The sequence below is a fragment of the Triplophysa rosa genome, linkage group LG5 (genome assembly GCF_024868665.1).
Source record: "Triplophysa rosa linkage group LG5, Trosa_1v2, whole genome shotgun sequence".
In the NCBI taxonomy this organism is placed as follows: Eukaryota; Metazoa; Chordata; class Actinopteri; order Cypriniformes; family Nemacheilidae; genus Triplophysa; species Triplophysa rosa.
This window is the reverse complement of record NC_079894.1, coordinates 17,018,929-17,042,651: the sequence shown is the minus strand read 5'-3', so window position 1 is coordinate 17,042,651 and position 23,723 is coordinate 17,018,929. Positions and strand designations below refer to the sequence as shown.

Here is a 23,723-nt window from a genome sequence, read left to right as displayed (position 1 = left end):
TCATATAAAGACATTCCTATATCAAATATATTCATATAAGGGTGGCTTAAATTCAAATACTTTGTGGATGATTCAGTGTATTGTAAGCTTACTTTGTGGTCTGTATGTGCTTGTTTTTCAGCAGGGTTCCTGGGGGTCTGGTAAGGACCAATACAGTAGAGATTTGCTGCGTTCTTCCATCTTTGCCAGTCGCAAACGCAAAAAGCCCAAGGACAAACCTCAACCCAGCAGCTCTGATGATGACCTGGATGCTAGTTTCTCCAAGGACCTTGCACTGCAAAATGATCCAAATTGGCCCACTGATGACCAAACCGAGGAGGCTGAGAGCGAAGTTGGACTCGACGACCAATTACAAAGGACTGAGGATGGCGACCAGAACCCAGGAGATAGCCTTGATCTCACTTCCAACAACAAACAGACCAACTCTGAACATTTGCCCCAGCACACCTCACCCAAGATTACATCATCCAAATCTAGTTATCACATTCAGATGACACGACAAAGTTCCTTGTCAGATCATCCTTCTAACTACGATGATGGATGCATCTCAGATCTGGGCACACTTAACAGCACCAGCTCCCAGGCCTCGGTACCAAGGATGAGACATGGGAGAATACCAGGTCACTGGATGGAGAATTCAGGAACAGGTCCAGGAGCGGAGGTGTGCTCTATTACTTCAGATTACTCCACCACCTCCTCAATGACCTTCCACACCGGGGCGGAGTCCATCGCTCTCAGTCCAGAGGTACAGTCTGTCGCTGAAAGCCGCGGGGATGATGCTGATGATGAAAGAAGTGAGCTCATCAGCGAGGGACGGCCCATGGAGACGGACAGTGAGAGTGACTTATCAGTGTTTGCTGTTGGCCGAGAAAGTGGACCAACTGAAGATAACAACCCACCTGAAGGCAAACTGATGCAAGATGTGCCAAATTTAATCCCCTCCCATCGAATCATTGCATGCGATACACTGGCACGCAAGAGAGGGAGTCGGCAGAAGACGGATAGTGAGTCCTCGGCCGACGGAAGCCGCAGCGACAAGGAGTCTAGTAGACTTTCACGAGTCCTGGAAGCAGTTAAAGGCCGATCCACGGGCAGTTCAAGCTCTTCCTCTCGCAGCGAATCGGAGCGAGCCGAACCTATGTGGCGACTCAAAATCACAGATCGGTTAAAGTGCAGACTACGGACATCAGCGGACGACATGTTTGGGGTGGGTTCTCAGCGCACCAGATCCCCCGAGACACGAAGTAAACGGAAAAGCAATATCCGCCGCAGACACACCATGGGTGGTCAGCGTGACTTCGCCGAGTTGTCTGTAATTGGAGACTGGCAGAGGGTGGAGGGCACTGAACTCTCAGCTATGGATCGTTTGAAGCCGAAGTGCAGTTCACAAGACTTTTCCATCAGAGACTGGATAGCTCGAGAGCGACACCGTGCTAGCAACCCCGAAGTTAGTCTAGACATGCTGGACCTGCACCCTTCCATATCACGGGACCCGTTATAAGCTGGGCTGTCACACTCCTACCAGAGTCAGCTGCTCAATGGTGATGTAGCAGCCGCTCAGAGCAAGAGTCTAAACCTAGGCTCTGATGCCCACCCTCACAAACTCTCTGGTGCTCAAGTGGTCCGTTCCCGTTTCTATCAGTACCTGTGAAAGTTTGTGTGAGAGTGTAAAACATATATATATATATATATATATATAGGAGTACACTGGTTATGAATGTCTGAGTATTGGCATGTTTTTAAGGTACTTGATGCTTATAAGCCATGTTGGCGTGAATGGTGGGATGAGTCGGAACACAATGAGCGAGAGTGTATGTTATGTGCAAGATAAGCAAAATGTGTCTAACATTATATTGTTGAGTGTCCGCTGATGGTCATGTGGAGGTACAGGCAACATTCTGTAATATTTCCTTCTGTGAATGAAATGACGTACTGACCCAATGTTGTAAATTAAATAGAGGCTCCTCACTGAACTGCAGTATTGCTGGAGAACTGGAAGTCCCAATGAATATAGTTTTAAGATTTGACTATAGAGTCGAGATGCTTGAAAGGTTACATACTGGCACCGTTTTAGTCCAAATGGCTTGGAAGATAATGGCAAGTAACCATGAAATTGGGTGAGCAGGTAGGTCAATAGTCAGGATTAGCAGGATGTTGAAAAGACTAGTGTCTTAAGCTTTGGTAAAAGATGCATTTTATTGAAAGTGTAAAGAGGTCCCAATGTTGTGATAGATCTTTGAGTAACCAAAACAAGAATGTACGTGCTTGTTGTAATTCTAAACAAACTGCCATTTTTGGTTATGAAGTGTACAAAGTTCTCCGTGCTTTTGTTTATTCGGCCTGTGTTTGGACTGCTTTGAGTGCCGTGCTATGGATTTATTGTCTGTTTCGTTTTCCTTTTGAAATGCGGTGCATGGCAGACGCTCGGCACAGTAAACGGTAATATTTTTTTATAACAAAGACAAAAAGGAGTTCAAAACTACCCTCTGATGCAATTTGCAGTGTATATGTTGTTTGTTATACTTCGACTACTGAGACAGTCGTCTCTGGCATAAAGCTGGAAAAAAATGACAGGAAAAGAATGGATTGTTAAATATCAAATCAGGTGTCTTTGGAATATGAAAGTGCCTAATTGAATATCGGTTGTTAAAGGTGCCACATCTCACCCTGAAAAATAAGGTGTATAGAAATGTTTGAAAGATGATTTTTTTAAATCTCACTTTAGCAAGATTTCATTGACGATTTCATTCATTCCCTACAGCATTCCTAGGGTCTTAACACTATTTTAATGCATTGTTTTAAGTTTTCCATTTGGTATTTTAACCAGACTTGAATTTTAAATATTCCTGTAAAGTAACTTAAATGTAAATATCTATTACATGTTTTAGCTGCTCGTCTACCTGCAGTTGTCATCATTGCATAAATTCTATTTTGTAAGTATTGTTCAATACAGAGGTGAGGTTTAGGGACCTGGAGAATGGACATGCTACTCTGCTATCTCTGGGGGTCTTTAGTTTCCCCATGTGTATCATGCTGGGTTCGTTCATACATTTGACGCAAATTGTAAAACACTGGAAAATAAACCCTTTTTGTCTGATAAATGACTAGTTGTATTCGTTTATTCTCATTGTTGTGGAATCATCGATTTCAGTTTAACACCACAGGGGGGCAAACTGCCACCACAGGACATTGCATGCTATTCCATCCCGTGTCTTTAACTGTGAACTACACTAATGCATGTAGCAGTATAGAAGACTGTAATGGTTTGGATTTAAATAAATAAACAAACAAACTAAATAGCTTTGAAAATGCTTTATGTACAAGGTACACACAAGCAGGGACCAGAACAGTTGTCATTTACACACATCAGTGCGTCTGCTTACAAGACAGAATTTCACTTACAACAGTAAATTCAGTGGAATCACATAAAAACATTTAAGCTGTCAAAAATAACAACACGTAGTTACATTAAAACAAAAACCACCTCGCCACAATGCCAAATTGTATAGAAGGAAAATATATTCTATGCAAAAAAGTTTGCTTTAACACAGCCATTAAATGACAGAACATAAACCTGCCAAAACAATCTAATTCTATAACTGCATACTGAATTCAATCTACTTTTGCCACAACTTAACTAGTACACAGGTCTATAAGGAAATGTTCTTGGCAGGATTGTTTTTCTTATTTGTACATTTTTAATCTGTCCATAAATTATTCAGCCTACCTCATGGACTGCCTGTCTTGAGCAGGTTTACTCCAATAAGGCACAGTGACTAAATTAATATCCTTAGACATTTGTAGCTGCACTCAAACGAAAATACCATTATGGATTGAATGGGCCTGTTCACACACAAACTATATGCCAAGTGTCTTGAAGAGAATGCTGCTTTTGGATGTTGACGCCAATAGCTTAATTTAAAGCATGTTTTGCAGTAGTTTTGATTCATGTAACATGAGCAACAGGCTGTGTCTCGTTTCGGAAGGCTGCGTCCGCCGGAGGTCTCATTTGAAGCCTGTTACGTCATCGAGGCTGTCTCGTTTCATAAAAGAAGGTAGGACACTCTGTAGGCACCCTTCTAATGCGACCTACTTTCACGAGAATTTGGAGGACACATGAGGTGTATCCTTAGTTGCTAGAGATAACCCACAATTCTTTGCGTCGGCCAACGTCTGTTAAATAAACGTGTGTTGAATAAACGGCAGCAGCTGCTCATTCAATCAAATATGTGGCGTTTAAATGTGAACAGTTTACAATTTGTGTCACGTTTTTTGAATCTTAGCAGGCATGTGTAGTAAATAGGTTTAAAAGTGTTTAGTGATTTTTAAACGTTTTAAAACAGTATTTAAGTATATACAATTTGTTTAACTCTTTTGGCATTGTTTAGAGTAGAAAGTGTGGGAATATTTTTCAGATAAAAGTATGATTTAAATATCAATATAATCAATAAGTGTTTTCTTTCATTTGTTTCATTGGGCTGTGTGGTTTTGTCGTGTGCTTTCTGTCTTACTCGGTGGGGGGTTGCTGTGGCAGGCAGAGAAAGCGGAGAGAGTTGGGGGTTGGAGTCGTGGATTATCTGGATGAACACACACACACAAGGAGTTATAAAGAAAAGAAATAATGTGAATTGGTCCACTACATATGTTTTGAGTATAATCATGAGTTGTGATGTGTTTTAATGAATCATAGGATTAAGAAACAACGCTATATAATTAAAAACATTAGATGATTGAGTGTTTTCTTTTTACTAAAAGAATGTTAAGAATGTTGGTATGTTGTCCGGCCACAATAAACTGTTTTTAGGAGACCACTCCTTGGGGGAGGGTGTCCCTGGAGAACATTCCTCAATACTAGCGACTGACCACAGGATGTATGTTTTGAGAAGGTTTTATGTTTCAGGAACTAAGCAGATAAACGTGGCGTATGGTGATTGGTGGAAAGAGAACAACACTCCTTAAAAGGCAAAGGCGGAGTCAGAAGATAGAACGACGTCACATACTTTATAAATATGGGTGTTTTGAATATTTTGGGTTGTTGTTGGCTGTTGGAGAGTGTGTGGAGAGCAACTGACAACCCAAAGCTTTGTTATAGCTTTTCACATCTGATAATAAAACCTTATATTACTTTTGAGCAAATTGTCTCTTCAAATTTTTGAACATGCAGGACTGCCTTTAAAGTCCAACAAAAGTTACCAACTTTTTACCTCTTAAAAACATGTAGAAATCTTTTTACCTCTTAAAAACATGTAGAAATCATTTTAATTAATTTGACAGGCGTTCGAGTGCAAAGTGCTGTCATAGCAACATGGTACTTCCGGTTTCCTTTTCTGCCAGTATGTCCTACGAAGAACGTCTCGTTTAATTCTAAGTTGAGAATTCTCGTATACTGCATCCTTTAGAGGATGATACCTCTGGAGGACACAAGGATGCAGCCTTACGAAACGAGACACAGCTACAGTCGAAGATAAAATAGATTTCCTAACAATGTAGGCAAACGTGTTCTCAGGACGATTTGTTCCTAATTCTTTTCAGTTCAGGTTAGGATGATACTACACACAATTTACACAGACACTCTGCTCATGTTTCATGAATGCAGCCAAACGGTTACTGGAAGTATTTACACATTCATTTTGCTCATTTTTATTGGCACATTAAATACAAAACAATATACGTAAGAATGGTTCTAGACGGAACAACTGAGACAGAAATCCATTCAGAACGAATGAGGCCCAGTAAGTTTGACATTAAAGGCAGAAACAAACTGACATCGATATATCCAAATAAAGGCCTGTATAATAAGAATGAACATTAGAAGGATACAAATAAGGGTCATTTGCAGCATTTCCTGCCATTGATTCATTCTCTTCTGTATATTGTGCATTCAACTCTTAAAGCTTTCCATGAGCAATGTTTGAACGGGCGATTCACAGCAGTCTTCTCGCACCGCTTGTGCATTATTCATAAACACGCCACGCTTCAGCATGTACCTCCATGCGTTCTTTTACCACTAGGTCATTTACACTCTTCCTTGGAGCCAATCAGAGTTGAGGGGCGTGGTCCATGCAGAGGCTCAGGAGAACCCATCAAAACTAACGGGGAAATGAGAGAGGTTGTAATGGCGGGATAAGTTTGCATATTGGGCTATAAGCTGGTCTGTTCAAGGGTATCAATATTCATTTAACCGTCGTCTTCATTGTCCTGCTCCAGTTTGTCCTCGCTTAGCATCTCCGGTGGTCTGAAACATTCTACAAAGAAGTTGACCAGTGACTGACTCAGATGTTGCTGTGAGTCTTTCGAATGAATGAAGTGTCCTTCATCTGGGTAGATCTGTGAAAAAGGAAAAATAAATACATTTGGATGAACAATAGTGTCTCACCCACTCTTATTTTAAAACAGATTGATTTGCTGTACAAAAAGCAGTGGACGTTAAAGTCTACATGTATAGCAGGGCTTCCACAGGTCCTGGGGCACCTACTTCACATTTAATACTTACAAACCTAAGTCTAAAACCCATACGAACAGTTCATTCCAAGTATGAATGGCAAAAAAGTGATGCCTTAATAAACGACATTAAAAAGGATGAAATTCAGAAATACTGAAGCAAATGGCTATAAATGTTAACAGCAGCAGATCCACATCTCTTACCTGTAATGTATAATTGGCCTTTTCACTGATCATGTGGGTGATAAATTTTGCTGTGTGCTGAAAATGGACTTTCTCTGTGTGCACAGAAAGAAATGATTACAGATCAGTTTTTCTCTATGGCTGGATTAAATCTGCCAGGTCTGATGTACAGTTCATTCCACTTGGCAATAAAGTGCATGCTGTACATGATAGATACACGAGAATGTGTGCATTTTACTGGTAAAGTCAAGGATTTACCATCAGCCGTTGGATGAATTATTAAGAGTTTCTTGTCCTTCATTTGCTCTATGTGGTCTGCCAAACGTGCCATCTGCAAAAAAAGGTAAATTATACACTTCACATACAAAATATTTGTTTGACTTGAATGAGAAATCGTACTTTACCTCGTATTCTCGCTTATTGAACTGTGGTGATCCTAAATATCGTTCTGAAAATGCAGAAGCTGTGGACAAACATTCAACAACTACTTAATTTAAACCAAAATACATCAACTTAAGTCTGATAAAATAAAAGCTGTAAGATCATACCATACAAGCTGAAATCTGTAATGGGCGAGACGGCTGTGCCACACTTGATTTTGAATTTAAACATGTTTGGAGATTCATCTGAGCGTAAGAGTCGGCTGACCAAATATCCTCCATACGCCTGCAGTAGACAAAAAAGATATACTGTAAGTGAAGCACTACACTAAAACCTTTATCAACAAACTGACTGCATGAGAAAAGTGACATATATATTGATTAACACATACTGTATATAAAAATGTATATTACATCAAATGATCAAACAAAACTGTCTGAATTTAAGAAATTTGAATAAGAAGCTTATGCCTTTATTAATGGCATAATACTTGACTCACTTCAAGGTCTGACATAATAAACAATTTAGGCTAAACAATACTTCATGTCCATTTATTTGAAAAGTAGCAGTGTAACAAATGGAATAAATTTCAATTTAAAAGGCCAACATACCTTTCCATAAACTCCAATTCTTGACATGTCAATGTATTTCAGCTGTGATATTAATCTGTCACAGAGGATCACAGAGGAGATGATATGTAAACCAGTGTTTCTCAATCTCATAATCCAAGTGCTGTAGGTCTGTTCAGATAGCGCCATGAACAACATGAATTTATCACGTAATTGCATATTTAAGATGGCAAAATAAACAGGTTTTTAATCTGCTAAAAACATGAAATCATTGAATTACAACTTTGTTCGACAAACAGTTACTGTGCACCACTTTTCAGTTGAACTACTTTCATTGGTTCCTTAAAATGACGGGCGTAATGTTGTTTAACTAGATGATCTGACCTAAGAGCTTCTAGTTGGTCTCTCTCCTCAAACTCTCCCAGTTTCTTCTGAACTCGATGAAGAAGGTTTGTCCCCTGAAATCCACTGCCTCGGCCATCTAGACGCATGACTACAGTGTTGAAGGAGCTGACAAGTACAGTTGTCCAGTCCACCTCAAACTGCTCCGTCACCACCTGCCCACCAGGGGTGCCATCCCTGCCATAACAACACTGGTTTTATTACACATTTTCAACGCTGACCTTGCTGATAGTGGATATGATAATAGCCTAGTCTTTGATGGATGTCTCACATATTTTCCAATATGGTTGTCATTAGAATAATGTGTCAGTTGTCTGTGAAAAACTTACACAAGCAGCAGTAATGGGTAATGGGCTGTTTCTACAAATCCAGCTGGTTTCAGAATCTGGACGTTCAAGCCTGTATAAATGACAGAAATTACAGTGCACATTTTAGGAAACTGAGCCAACAGGACTGATATGAACGAGAATGTTGCTGATACTCACAGTAATCGTCTACATTGAACTTCTTGTACTCTACTTTGGGCATCTGTGTGTTGTTTACTGTGGTGTTTAACTCTTCATTGGCCTCCACATCCAGCAGCTCTGAGGGAAATTGAGTAAAAGTGCATTAAGTGTCACTGTTTAGCACAGTCCACTTGTGATGGGATTGTTAATGCCAGTGGCGTAACTTTGTTTTGAAAAGTGGTGGGGACAAAGACGACACAAACAATACTTTAATAAATTGTTTCTGTAAGAACTCGTCGGGAATATTCATGGACGTCACAAGCGCGAAACATGTAGGTGACTCCTCTAGAAAACAGTATAAAAACTGCGCCGCTTTATCGACGGCTTCAGTGGTGTAACGTTAGTGCGAAAGACGCATAACAAGTAATACTGACACTGCAGTGAAGCAGGTTCGAATCCGCTGATCTCACTATTCTAATTTTTCATATCAGATCTGCTTCCATTTGTTTTTAAACTATATCATGTTTTCATCAGTAGATCATTTAAAGCATGTTGTGCTTTATTATATGTAAGGATGGCTGTTGCCGTACGTAATTAAACGTATTAATTCGTGATGAAACAAAAACTACTGAAACGAATGTGTGTTTTCCCCATGTTAAAAATGTGGTGTTTGACAACCCCCTGCTAATAAGGACAAACATTCAAGTATACAGGGGAAACAGATGGAAAATAATATCTTTAAAAAATCTTATTTTCACTAATTACTACGGGCATTGCCTGATAGGCTACAAATATACTTCAAACTTTCTAAATTTTGTTTTGAACTCATGAAACTACAAAGTTGTGACTTTTTCCATTTATTGGAGTTTTCTATCAAGTATCAAAATGTAATTAATTTTGCAATAGGCGATAGCAACCGCATGTCGAGAACAATAAGGACGAATATATAGCACCAAAGTGCAATTAAGCGCAAAATGTTTGGTACATGTATGACTTGAACAGCCATTTTCAAATATTTTCATCATTTTATTAAAAATAAATACCTTTACAATATGATATGTGATAGGGAAAAAGTTCTGCAAACTGCAGTCGCGAACTCAATTCAATTCAATTTTATTTATATAGCGCGAACCCACGACAACATGAAGCAGGTAACACTTGCTTTACGCTCTACGCCACCAGAGCAATTAAGCTTCGTGTGCCTTTCTTACATTTTGTCTATTCCAATATGAAACTGATGGGTGGAGGTTAGTATAAATAGCCTCTGCTTACAAAGCGGGCTACTTGCAGGGTAAATAGACGCTCCGTATTTTTTATTTCTTACAATAAGTGGTGGGGACAAAATTGACTTTGGCAAAAAGTGGTGGGGACATGACCCACCCATCCACCCGCAAATTACGCCTATGGTTAATGCCAGGTACAAATCTTCCATCTACTGTGTCCTTCTCCCTCTAGCTCCAGCCCCAGCCCCAAGAACACAATGATAATCACATACAAAAGAGAATTTGAGGACGTTTGAGGATTGTTGAAATGCTTATCTCACATCTTGGTCTGTTGTATCACTGTCTCTACAGTAGATGCATATCTAAGCCTTCTATCACGTGAAAAATATCTTTCCTGTGGTTCACACAGCCACACACATCCAGTTCAGAGCTGATGAGATGAATGTGATGATGTGTCTGCAGGTGCTGATAGTGTCATAAATGCTTTAGCAAACACTCACTTAGATATAGCCCGTCTCTCGTGCTGTACACGGCTGAGTGTGGTACACCAGGACCTAAGATAAAAACAAAAGAGAAAAGGTGACGATCGGATTCTGCAGCACATGTGATTCAGATGTCACAATGATAGTTGACACAAGGTGCTAGACGGATGAATCATCCTATCAGAAATGCTGAACGTGTTGGGCTGCACTTAGTGATCTGTTACTGTAGACAGCGTTTTAAAGGTCCAGTGTATATTTTTTTGGAGGATCTATTGACAGAATTTCCATAAACATAACTGTGTTCAGAGGTATATGAGACCTTACCTTAGAATGAGCTATTTCTATCTACATACACCACGGGTCCCATTGCATGGAATTCACCAAGTTGTTTCTACAGTAGCTCTAACCTGCTCTACAGTGCGCGTTTAGTAAATACGTTATCTCCTTTGGCAAAGAAGCGAAAACATGACGACATCTTAGTTCTGTGTAAGCCACCTTAGTTCTTCGAATGGGAGGGGTGGAGTGAGCCATTGATTGCAATTCGCAACCTCACCGCTAGATGTCGCTAAAATCTCCACATTGCTTTTTTAAGGCAAACATAAAATGATCTGGAACATTGAAAATTTCACAAGAGCCAAAAGGTTTTATTCCACACATGTACATTAACAATACAGGAATCCACATAATCCATTTTTGCTCAGATATTCTCAAGTGAATTACACATTCTGTGGTCTATGGCAGTGTGGTGTATGACCATAAGGCTGTACTCCGAGTTCATCTAATTAATAACACAAACGCTGACCTTTCTGTTTGCTCAACACACCCTGCAAAGCAAATCAGCGGCCATGGCAACCGCCCTTTATTGTGTTGATAATACACACAGCAGGGTAATGTCATGACAAACACACTTAGATCAGTGAGAGAAAACCACGCTGCGGCTTTCCAGAAAGAGAAACTTTGTAACACACAGAAGAAAACATTCCTGCAGCTCAGTTGGTAGAGCACTGCACCAGAAACACACACACTGCTAATAGATGGAATGCAAGTCACTTTGGATAAAAGTGCCTGCAAGATGCATAACTGTAAATGTACAGCAGAATAAGGATTACAAACAAAACCAGTACGATAATAAATGTAAATAGAGTTATGTTGTCAATCTCTGTCACTGTAAACTGACTTTATAATAATTATAGACTAAATCGCTGATCAGGGTGTCTGGTATCATATTAAATGGGTTTATTTTGTGGTAATGACACACTATACTGCTTTACACGAATAGTCACTAAATAAATTAGTAGATGGATATCAAATATTCATTTATGTTTAAAATTATTATGAGAAAATAAAAAAGTGTGGAGTAGAAGCATACACTTAGCTCCCGATTCAATATGATACGTGATGCTGGGTTCACGATTAACACCTGATATTTGGAAACGCTTAGATAAAATGAACTAACAATGAACAATACTTCTACTTAATTCATGTTCATTTCAGCATTTACTAATACATTATTAAAATCAAACGTTGTCACTGTTAACATTAGTTAATGTACCATGAACTAACATGAATAGCTGTATTGACATGAACGAACATTAACAAGGATTAATAAATACTGAAAAACTAAGGCCCGGTTTCATAGACAAGGCTTAGCCTAAGTCAGGACTATGCCTTAGTTAATTTAGGCTATTTAAGTCGCTTTTATTTAAATGCCTTAGAAACAACATTACCGATGTGCATCTTGAGACAAAACAATGGCAATTACATATTTTAAGATGTCAGAGCAAGATATCTTCAGTTAAAACAGCTCAGAATTCCTTTTAGTCTGGGACTAGCCTTAAGCCTTGTCTGTGAAACCGGGGCTAAATTGTTCATTGTAAGCTAATGCATATCAATCAGAATCATTCCAGAGAGTCATGTGATAATTGGAGATGAACACTGGGCACAAACCTTTACATTTGAGCAGGAAGTAGTTAGCGTCAGGGCTGAATGTTCCAGAGACGTAACCGCAGCTGAACTCACAGGACAGGCAGCGTCTGTTGAAGGAGCCTTTGGTGTTTGCACTGAAACACAACACATGCCATCACTGCACAGGTTTCACACGCGTCACTGCGGGTTAGAGTTTTAACACACGGATGTCATCTGTCATACCTGTAGAGATGACGCCGTCTCGCATCATCTTCTGTACTCAGAAAATATCTGTAAAGGTAAAAGACATTTGCATAAAAGCATTTTGTTTGTTATTGGACAGGAAATGATGGGCAGGGTGAAGCGTTAGGGTTGACACAGGCAAATGAAGACTGCTTATTATTGCTTACAAAAGTTTGGTAGCTTCGCTGTATGCTAAGATCTGCGTCACATCCCAATCTCCTGACGTCAGAGACTGCAGCGTGTCCGTGCTACTGTTGGGCTGGAACAAACAATGACTGAAGGTCATCCCCTTTAAAGTCACACATCTCTGCACTCTTGCAGAAGGAAGTTTTGATTTCGAAAAGTTACGGCATGTTCTCAAAATACAAGATCAAAGGAAGTGTGATTCCTCATGATATGACCCCTGAACCACGCCGTTAATATTTCATGAGGACATCAATATGATTCAGTCCACAGCGATGGCCTCACCTGTGAGGTGGACATGGATATGTGGAAGAACTTTCCCCGACCTCCCTGCGGAACCGCTCGGGTGAAGAAGAACTTGTAGCCGTCTCTGGAGAACAGTGGGGGTTCGTTCTGCTCAGCGAGAGAGAATCACACGAGGCCGTCAGTGAACGTTTGAACAACACTCTGCTCCGAGAGCTCACGTGATGTATGACTCACCTGTCTGTGGAGCCAGCTTTCACTCTCATCTTCATGTTTCTAAAACACACCCAAGCAATAGTGATGCACACTCACCAGTCACAATATATATTGACAGACGCTTTTATTCAAAGAGATTTCCAGCATTCAGGCTTTACGGTTTATCAGTATGTATAGCAAGGGGGAAAGTACAATATTTCTTCATTGTGTGACAAAGCCCTACAGTACACAGATAACATTACTGTTTAACATGAAATATTGTCACAGTGGAGTCCAAAAGTATGAGAGCACATTGTAAGCTGGAATTTCTATAACAAACTATTGCACTAAGTTTCAAAACACAATGTTTATCAGAGACAAAGTTTATAAATATACCTTGGTACAGATGCCTGTGGTTGCCTCACATAAAGTCAGGATGGAGTTGTTCTGTGCACGATTCAGCCAGTTTACTGCAAGCTTAGTGCTGGTTGCCCATTTTACCATGGTGATGTAGTACTCTTTCCTGCAGAGAGATGCTAGTTAAAAAATACTCCAAACCACACTATCATAGCCATTTTCTTAAAGCAACGCTAGTCTCAAGTGTAATAATGTCTCAATAATATTTCAGTGACAAATTCTACTGCCGCTGCTACCTGAGCAGCCTAATAGCGGCTACAACCACACTCTGTAAGGTCTGTGTTCGGGTCAGCACACACGGCCCTGCAATATGGTTTCCAAACGACGTTTCTACGTTCGCCGGTTCCATCAGCTTAGTCAACAAATTCATGTGTATTGCGGTGCACAGGGAAGCTTACACAGCGACAGTATTTACAACACTGGTAACAGACAATTGCGCTTATCAACCACATGGGGGAACCCATGAGCAAAAGTTCTAAAGTATTGCTTTAATAGAGCATAGAGGTCACTACAGTACACAGCTATTAATAAAGTAATTTCATAAACCATATTCATGGGTTATGATGGCACAGTTGCACATTATCCACTAGTGCATCATCCTATACACTGTCACCATATCAAGTGTCCTCTTAAGTGGAACAAAAGTTAAAAATATGTGTAAACAAAAGTTACAAATCGTCTCATGCCTAACCAGCAATAAAACACAAAGAAAAATGATCTTAACTGAGATTATCATAATTCATGCATGAACGGGTTGGTATTAACTGTTATCTAGCTGTTTATATTCAAAACCCTAAATATGTCCATAGTTAATATTGACATGTACATATAAATGAATTAAAAAAGAAAAGCGCCATTTGAAGAGTCGCAAAAACATAACTGTCATTAAAAAATGTCAAAAAACATTTTTTGACTGTTATCATGTTTTTATTGTGTTTTATTGTCTTAGCTGTATCTTTTTGTTATTATTACTCAATCAAAACAACCCAACTGCAGTTTGATTGATATTAATTGGAATGCACAATAAAAAACATCTCTCATCTCTCATCTCTCAAAAAACTCTTCATTTGTTTGCAGATCCCACATGGTTTGATATTTTGTATCCGGTTTTGCATCCAGGTACTTTTTGGCGGCCACAATCACATAAAGCAACAGATAATCTTCATAATCAAACACACTTCTTCATTTGTGTGAGATCCTCACCTGATTCTGGGGTCTTCTGGTTTCCTCATCTTTACTGTGTGTAATGGACCGTTCAGACTCACTACTGACAAATAGATATCAGGATTTTCCTCTCCAGCCTACAGAGAGATGCCAAGAGAGATTGCTACATCACCATCTAAAGTTATCTCAGTATATGATGGTTAGACGTGTGTCCTGTCATTGCAAGGGTTTTTTGCTGGCTGCTAAGCGGCCAAATGAGCTCAGCCCAGTTCTCTATGAAAGTGAATTAAAGTCATGTCAAGAACACAATTTTAAGGGTTTCATATTTTTATTTTTTGGGCTTATCTAACAACTATAACAGACAAACTCTGAATTTGTAGAACCAGTTTTAATAGAAATCAATCAATCTCAAGGTCATGAGATCAAATCCCAAGGAACACACAAACTGGAAAAAAGCTTGAGTGCTCTGCTTTGGGATAAAAGTCATCAGCAAAATGAATAAATGTACACTAGGTTAGGTAATGTGATTGCCAGTCATAACTATTACGCAACCAGATTTAGTTCAGCCACTAATACATACAAATATAATTCAGGACAACAGCAACCAATCAGATCCCACGTCAAGGTCACAGTGCCATTGAATTGCATTTAGGATATGTTGAATAACCCTTAATGTGTTTTTAAAAAGCAGCAGAGATTTACTTTTGGGTAGCGGTACTCCTGTCCTGCTGGATACAGTGCTCCTGTGAACATGGGTATCTCCATCTTGGGTACCAGAGTATCGTTGATGGTGGCATATGCCAGTCTGAGACCGTCTGGTGACCACCAGTGGGCGATATGATTCTGAAAGATCTCCTCTACACGGACATAAATAAAAGAAAAAGTGCATTAAAAAAAAATGGAATCTTAACATATGACATATAGCTGTCAACAATGTACTGTATACAAACAAGTAACGCACGTCCTGCAAGTTTAAAGATTGGTTGCCATGCACCCGTATCTCTGTCAGATCCAGGACGATAATAGACGTTTCAGGATGAAATATCCTTCCGAGCAAGCGCAGGCCGGTGCAAAAATACATAACTGCAACATGCGCAAAACCAGCTAGAGTGATTTATCACATCCATTTGGAATTAGGCTCCAGCCTCAGGAGTCTCATCCATCACTTCATAAAGCTGACGGCCCTGAGCTAAAGGAGCACCAGAAGGGCTGTCACATGAGAAAGCATAAATACACCCACCTGTAACACGCAGCAACTGCTTTGCTATTGAATCATTATGCAACCATTTAAATGACCAGAATTAAATAAGGAGAACACTAATACAGTACATTTTACAGCATGTTTGTTTACAACTTTTACAACAGAAACCTTGAATCAAGTACTGTATATATTGTTACTTCTATGAATTAACTAGAACCTACTTCCCCCATGCACGCGCCACAGATCCATGTTTCAGCATGCATTCATTACTGCACAGCTTCAGCTCTCTAATCTTCTAATTCTGTAAAATCTTTTGTTTCATATGTTCCCAGGAAATGTGGAACCACATGATGGCAGTAAAGATCCAACAAAACAACATAAGAACAAAACAAACCAGCACAAGTGTGACTAAGCACAACCCCAGTTACTTTAGGTTAAAACCATGAAATGATCAAACTATACACCTGCGAATTAGTTTAACTAAACATTAAATGATACACTAAATATTCCATCATTATATTTAGAATTTAGAATACCTTAGAGGTATAGATGTGGACATACAGTAAATACAAAAGCATTGTAGGTAAATATTAATAAAGTATAATAAACACAACATTAAGTAATATGAATATTAACACTTTAATCGTGAAAAAGGGCATTATTTAAGTTTGTTAAAAGGACAAAAAAAACAATCAATCAATATATGTCTGCTTTATGTTATGCTTTATATGTTTGCTTACTCCAGCTTTAATCCTCCTATAGCATGGCCTTGTAAACTAACGGTACTGTTTAACGTGTTGACAAAATGTTTATGTGCTCTCCTACTTGTAAGTCGCTTAGGATAAAAGTGTCTGCCAAATGAATAAATGTAAATGTCTGAATACAGCAAAGTGTCTGTATGTTCAACATATCCTATTTAGAATAATAGTAAAGTCAATAAAGCTATGAGCACACATGGTAATGTCAAAATTATGCTGGCACGACCATCCATTTTATAATCATCCTAAATTAAATTTTTGTGAAGAAATGTCATACGTTTGCACAATGTTTCTTCATGCACACAGAATTAAACATCTAATACAATGGGGAAATCAACAACCAAAAGTCTAAGTGAACATAATCCCCAAAGTAAACACAATTCCTTTAACGCAAACTGCTACATTAATTACTATGAATATTAAAATATTGTGGGAGATTATATTTAGCTCAAATCCTAATATTGCATAATAAATTACATAAAGGTTTACTTTTGATTTCACACGCCAATGCTGTTCAGAGACAAATGCTGATAATAATCTACATTTCATTAACATGGATTGGAAAATGTTCAACTGGTATTTGTTTAGTGTTTTATTACATAAGCTTATTAAATTGAAAGTTGTTGAGTGTATTGTTTCTGAATTCTGAAATTAATTAAAGATTGAAGAATGTCACATATTTGTCTGCCTCTGAAATCTTATTGACTGTATGTATTGAAAGGTTTTAGAGAGCGTCTATTGCTGTGAACTGTAAAGACACATTCTTGCTTTTATCCTATTTTTTAAACTAGTTCACAGTGTGAAGCTGAATGTGAATAAACTAAAGAATGCCCAGACCAAAACTCATGCTATCTCAACTCAAAGTCATAAAGCAAATACTTCATTCTAATATATTTGACATTATTTCTTAAAAAGACGTACAGAAAATTAAAAATAAAATATCAGAAATAAAAAAAAGAAAGAAATATGTGAATCAAATATCAGTAGAACAGTGCTGTGAGACTGATAGTTGGGTCGCACACGCACAAATATCTATGTAATGTGTACAAATAAACACTTCCTTTCCCACACAAAAAAGACTTTCACAATCACATCCTTACATATACACACACAGTCCACTGGGTCTATTATTATTTATGCTTATGGGCTTTACCTTCATACAGCCAGTCCGCAAGTCCATTAAATATGACCCCCTGACTGCCTGTGGAAACCAGCCGGATTGATGGACTGTTCACTCGTGCTTTGTAGTAGATGTTATTCTCAAAGATGAAAATCTGCCAGGAAAGAGGAAAGATTCTGTGAATCACCAAGATGATTCAGACAAAGTAACTTCTCATGTTAAAAGCATTTGTAGCATAACAATAGGGTTAAAACGGTTAGGTTAAAAAAGGTTAAAGGACCCATTGTATCAAAGTCACATTTTTTCTGTGTTTAAGTGCTATAATCGGGTCCGCAGTGCATCTAGCAACCCAGAAAATGTGAAAAACAAGATCCTTTTGTAACTTTGTTTTGGTAAGCCTTTCTCTGCAAGCAAGTGAGAAATCGAGCCGTTCAAATTTGACGTAGCTCCTGATGTGACGTAGAAGCAGGCTCTTATTATAATATTACCTACCCTTAATATACACAATTCCACCCACGGTGCTGCCGCTGTTGCAACAAATCCTGTGACCGTCGTATTCTGTGAACCTAGTAGGCGCTGTTGTCACTGTGCAAATACGGCTCTCACTAAATCCTTGGTGTGTGGCTTGTTGTTTTTGACTAAATCCTTGCTGTTTAGAGTCTTACGAAACCCACACCCTAACCCTAAAGTATCTAAACTACATATGATTCTTAAACTTGCCTGAAAAACACGGCTGCGTGATGTCGTCAGACTCAAAACACCAAGGATTTAGCGAGAGCCGTATTTGCACAGTGACAACAGCGTCTACGTCTAACGTCTCAAATCATTCGTCCTTAGGCTGAAAAATCTGTCACAGCATACTAGTTATGCTCTCACGTTGTGTGTGTAACGTTATAACTTGTCAACGACAAGCGCTAAAATCCACGTAATTCCGCTGAGATCTGCAGGTGAGCAATCCGTGGATTTTAGGCAAGCTTATACACGCACAATGTGAGCGCAGTAGGATGCGCTGTTTGCTATGACAGATTTTTTAGTCTCCGGACAAATGATTTGAGAGGTTTTAAACTAAACTAACCGCAGAGGAGTTCAGGAAACATAATTTAGCTAAACCATTGCCATGGCAGTACTACACGTGTGTTGTGTTGACACGCCGGACGGAAGGGGGGTGAGGTGCGCTGTAAATCATTATCATTTAAAGAGACATGCACCAAAACGGGTTGCTCGAGGCAAAAAGGGTTTTGTTTACACAGCCATTGAGTGTTTTTAAGCAAAATATGTTCCAGACATTTCATGAAGACCGTAATAAATCATACCAAATTGTTGAAAGTGCTCATTTTATGAGTCCTTTAAAGTGGCAGTCCACAAGTTTTTTGGAGTAAAAACGAGCTAAAACCAATTATTGAGCAAGTACATGAAAGAACGGTGTTTAAAACTGTGTCACTACCCTTGCTGGATTCACCACGGAAAGCTTGTAATGATGGTTTGTAATTTGCCCTGTCGGGTCGACTTTTCCGGAGATCCTTATATGGTGTCTTTCGTCTGTGCGTCATTTCGTCACATTCGTACACAGAAAGAAGAGGATCCGGCTGCTAGCCAGCGCGTGGATGCTGCGAGTGACAGGCGGTTTGTAGCGTGTACTCACAACTGCTGGGTAGGATTTCATACAACGTTTAGTATTATTTATGGCGGCGTTTAGTACTTTTACTTTTAAAAGCCAAGCAGTGTTGACATCTGGGGATTCATCATTTGTGAAAAACAATATAGAAAGAACTGAAGACGGTTTACAAAGAAACAGGGAATGTGATCGGACTCGTGCGAAAATTAATATTGGCAAGGCATTTCAAAGGTGTTTATACTGTAAGTATTTAAAAACTAAGGGGTAACTATTTTAATATAACGTGGACTGCATGACCTGCAGTATGCTATACAACAATCTTAGCGTGAACATACACTAATCACATTTGTAATCACAATGTTCCCATAAATAAGCTACTGTGGATATTATTTAAGTACGGGGTTCTTATTTTTTTATTATCGCAAACATGAAATAAGGGAAATGATGTGTTCAGTTTTTGCGTAAGCAAAACAGCACGAATGAAGCACGCAGACTGTCTGTCAACTGTAAATTTGACTTTTGAGTTTTGACTTTAGGATGAAGAACCGCTGAAGAACCATATACAGGGGCGGCTTAATGGGTTCTTTTTACGGAAGCGGTGCTATATAGCACCTCAGTCATCCCTGAAGAACCACTGAAGAACCAAGATATGGTTCTTTATAACACTTCAAGTGGTTCCCCTATGATTACGAGTCAAGAACCAATTTTAGTGCTATATAGCACCATTATGTGTATGGGACACCTCTCTAGTATTTATATGGAGTGTTTCTGTAGCTTAGCTGGTAGTACTGTGTTAACAGTGCAACGGGTTGTGGGTTTGATTCCCAGGGAAAACACAAACTGATCAAATGTATAGTTTGATTGCAGTACTCTGTTGATTGCAGAATGTAGGCAAGATGATTGACAGCAGTGAGAGAAGCAGCATGTGACAAACTCTGGTGAGATTTACTGAGAAAAAACAAGATAATCTCCTAACCTCTAACAAGCAACAAGCAGATGTTTGATAGATTAATGTAAAACAAAAGTACTAAAAATAAATGCAGCTAAAAAATTCCCACCGGCCGTCCCATGGGCCCTGTGCATGTTAAGATATAATATTGATAAACAACAATATTAATAACAAAAATCCTTAAGAGGAAAGCTTACTATGCAGTGGCAAATCTAAGATAACTGAAAAAAATGACTCCATTAGAAATGATGAACACTGTTCGTTTTACATTTATATTATTTAGCTATGTTGGCATTATTTATTAGGAAAAACTTTAAACCTGTCATTTCCTCTAATTATTGTTGTCAATGAAACTATCTATTTGTGGTCTGTCTCTGACTAATGGTTGAGATTGAGGCCTGGTATTTAATGTGTATTTGTTATGCATTTATTGACTCACAGTCATTTCCTCTGAATGTGAATAGATTGAGTGGAGCAGCTCATTGGACAGAGAGACAAACAGATAATAGCTCAGTGTTCTGTCATTAATGGCTTCAGATGGAGTGATGAACTGAATCAATCACACTTTACTGCTATATAGAGGCTGATGAGAATGCAGATGATAACACAGATGAATAGGCTTCAAAAATAAACTTGACAATGAACCTGTTCCAACACATAGTAAAATCTGCCTTGTATGTAGGCATAGACGCGTTTGTCTTTTATGCACAATTTAACTCAGTTATACAGACATATGACAAGAACATACAGTATTAAAATGTTTCAAAAACAAACATTAAAGTGTAGAACTTTGTGAATGACCCTTGTTTCAAAATCAACATTTTGGGGGTTTTTATCTGCTGAGCTGCAGGTCCACTTCCAAGGTTACACATCAGCCAGGACGTTACATATTCATACGGCAATTTCCAGCAACAAAAGCCACCTAGAGTCATTCATCATCTTTAACGAGAGCCATGCGGCAACATGAGTGACAGTAACCCTGCAACGACCAGTAATGAGTCGAGAAAAGTTACACTTTATGCAAATAGCAGCATTAACATGCACTTCAAGTCCATGTGATCTTTTATACATCACCACATCATGTTTAGATTCACTTTTCAAAACCTATGTGGGTCAGCAAAGAGCGATGATACTCTAGGTTTTGGAACAGAACCAAAGTACACGTCTACAAAAGTTCTCATTGGTTCTTTTGGAACCTGTCCTGCTGTCTGTAAGTTTTCCTCCATCACACCTGTGATGTATAGCAACTCCTCCTATCTCTATCTCTGCTCATCCGTGACCGCCATTATCTGTCTCACTCTCTTTCCCCAGGTGGAGTCGGAGATGTGACCTTCAGTGTAGGTTCTGGCACACAGACCGGCCCCTGCTGATAGCTCTGTCACAGAAAACTAATTGCCTGAGGCGTCAGTAAAGCGTTGGGCGGCATGCAGGCCCCTACGAAATTACACACCTGATGCCCCCTAACTCACACACATGTGCGTCTGCGTTGTGCTTTGCACGTAATGGAGAAAACCAATCGAAACACATGCCGGTGTACGGATATGTCAATACAGTGCAATTACAAAATTTTTATGAGATTTATATTTATATTTGGTGTAAATGTCAAGATTTAACATGCTTCGTATTTTTCTATGTGAAAATGCAGTAATATTCCTTTTTTATTTTAACACAATTGTGCCCCAGTATGGTTTGTCATTGTAATTTTTTTCATCATCCATGAGGTAAAAATAGGCCTGGCTGTTTAGAAAACTAATACCACACCTCTCTTCAACAAGCTGAATTATTTAAGGAATCGTGCGCGTAACTAGCATAACAGTGATGCGTTTAATTGAATACTCAGTTATCGATGTTTGTTCTAATTCCAAACCCAAAAGAAACGCGATAGAAATAATGAATCTTCCCACTAATAAGGTCAGAAAGAAATGAATGTATGGAAAGGTGCCCATTTGTGCCATCTGCCACTGGGTCGATAAAGGTCTTAGCTCATCCCTGTCAGCATGACCACGAGAACAGCCACAACCAGGATAACATGACTGTCTCTAGATCCACAGATCCTGATTTTAGATATTCCATGCATTTATTTAAATGACAGTAGTTTATTGAGGGGGGCATCAATATCAGGGCTCTAGACTGCGACTAAATGGTAGCATTTCGCACAAAAAATCCTGCCAGTGCAACAAGTTTTTCTTAACGGTGCGACTGCCAAACTGATCAATATATAATTTTTGTGTATTATAAATTTAATGCACAGAAATGTTATATTACTCATTTTCGTCTCCCCTCCTTTAACCATTCACTTATCTAGCAGTGCTCCCGCCCCCAAAGACGTAGCCTAATGCGGGGGTGTAAGAGGCGTATTTAACGCTATGATGAAGCGGAAGGACCGACAGAGCAGACGAGTGAAGCGCTCAATCTTGCAACTAAAATAAATAAGCAGAATACAAGAATTTCCCCGGCTAAGGTACAAAACAGCAAAGATAACAAAATGCATTGCGAGTATTGTATGCATGTGAAGCTAATGCAGGAAACAGAAAATGCAGAAAAATATGTTGAAACTTTAAGCACTGAACTATTGTATAAATAATTGATTTATTAATGAATTAAACACATTTGAATGAAGTTTTGGTGATTCTTTTTTCTTACCTCACCCCATGACTCTGGGTTTACCAAATTAAGGGCTGGTGCCACCTCTCTCAAATGTTAGTCTAGAGCCCTGAATATGTTTGAGAGCCTCTTACCAGTTGTTGCTCTTTGGGTCCCCATCCAGCATACTGGAGTGGAGTGTTCAGTACTTCATTAGGGGTCAGTTCCACTTTCTCCCTGTGAAAAAACACAATCCATTCTCAGGAGAACAACAAGAGTGTGTGAGCATGTTTTTTTGCATTTACGTACTGTATACATTTTGATGTGATGGAAAGTAGCCCATTATTTGAAGAGTATATGTCACCAGAAAAGGTAAAACTAATATCAATAATGTATTAATTGCATAACAGATAGAGAAATTGTAAGAAAATATAAAAATTGATGAGAAAGTGTGTTTTATCTATCTTGTGGGGAATAATGGAAACTGATGAAAAACATACTATAATGATGCTTCTATGAAAATGTAAAAATTAAAAAAGGTTTGTGTGAGGGTTAGGTTTATGCTGAATAATAGGGGATAGAATATAGAATTTGTAAAGAATAAGTCATTATGTCTATGGAGTGTGTGTGTGTGTGTGTGTGTGTGTGTGTTTAACCTGTATAATTACTACAGTAACATATACTAGGATATGTGTTAATGCATTTCACAGGTCAAAACCCGAATTCACTCGAGATGTTAAAGGCTAACAGTAATGAATAATTTACACCGGGGTGGACAAATTATATTTGCAGACCAGAGCGACTCTAAAGAAATGACCTAATTTCTTCAGAAAACACTAGGTGGCAGTGCTACCCACAATTCAGTTATTCACAATGGCTCTTTCCTATTGAAAAAAATATCAATGTGAATGTGAGAGGATGTAATTAGAACAGTGGGACTTACGGAGAGTCAAGGCTGCAGATGATGTAATAGGCCATGTAGGAATATTGATAAAGCTGCAGAACAAAGAAAACACAGAG

The 23,723-nt window shown here is 38.9% G+C and overlaps 2 protein-coding genes across 11 annotated transcripts in view; one reads left to right on the top strand and one right to left on the bottom strand.

Annotated features, from left to right (window-relative positions):
* Positions 1 to 3,142, top strand: part of arhgap21b (Rho GTPase activating protein 21b) — a 47,241-nt gene extending 44,099 nt beyond the window's left edge. For 2 of the 6 annotated variants that reach the window (XR_008963042.1, XM_057334869.1), the window contains exon 26: positions 125 to 223. Coding sequence is in view for 1 of the 6 variants with exons in the window: in XM_057334867.1 (XP_057190850.1) it covers positions 122 to 1,501 (1,380 nt within the window). In the remaining 5 variants the exon portion in view is untranslated. Of the gene's footprint in view, positions 1 to 121 lie in introns of all 6 variants that reach the window. The other 4 variants (XR_008963040.1, XR_008963041.1, XM_057334867.1 and 1 more) reach the window with 4 other exon arrangements.
* Positions 3,143 to 5,624: 2,482 nt separating this feature from the next.
* The window catches only part of dpp6b (dipeptidyl-peptidase 6b), a 112,308-nt gene continuing 94,209 nt past the window's right edge, over positions 5,625 to 23,723 (bottom strand). For all 5 annotated transcript variants that reach the window (XM_057334872.1, XM_057334871.1, XM_057334874.1 and 2 more), the window contains 21 exons: positions 23,647 to 23,699; positions 22,859 to 22,940; positions 17,590 to 17,710; positions 15,180 to 15,334; positions 14,517 to 14,614; positions 13,293 to 13,419; positions 12,939 to 12,977; positions 12,744 to 12,851; positions 12,443 to 12,534; positions 12,276 to 12,323; positions 12,075 to 12,187; positions 10,146 to 10,199; positions 8,462 to 8,560; positions 8,306 to 8,375; positions 7,959 to 8,153; positions 7,617 to 7,671; positions 7,173 to 7,290; positions 7,029 to 7,087; positions 6,883 to 6,955; positions 6,646 to 6,719; positions 5,625 to 6,327 (listed from right to left, as the gene is read on the bottom strand). In XM_057334872.1, coding sequence (XP_057190855.1) covers positions 6,178 to 6,327; positions 6,646 to 6,719; positions 6,883 to 6,955; positions 7,029 to 7,087; positions 7,173 to 7,290; positions 7,617 to 7,671; positions 7,959 to 8,153; positions 8,306 to 8,375; positions 8,462 to 8,560; positions 10,146 to 10,199; positions 12,075 to 12,187; positions 12,276 to 12,323; positions 12,443 to 12,534; positions 12,744 to 12,851; positions 12,939 to 12,977; positions 13,293 to 13,419; positions 14,517 to 14,614; positions 15,180 to 15,334; positions 17,590 to 17,710; positions 22,859 to 22,940; positions 23,647 to 23,699 — 1,983 coding nt within the window. In that variant the 3' untranslated portion in view covers positions 5,625 to 6,177. The remainder of the gene's footprint in view (positions 6,328 to 6,645; positions 6,720 to 6,882; positions 6,956 to 7,028; positions 7,088 to 7,172; positions 7,291 to 7,616; positions 7,672 to 7,958; positions 8,154 to 8,305; positions 8,376 to 8,461; positions 8,561 to 10,145; positions 10,200 to 12,074; positions 12,188 to 12,275; positions 12,324 to 12,442; positions 12,535 to 12,743; positions 12,852 to 12,938; positions 12,978 to 13,292; positions 13,420 to 14,516; positions 14,615 to 15,179; positions 15,335 to 17,589; positions 17,711 to 22,858; positions 22,941 to 23,646; positions 23,700 to 23,723) is intronic.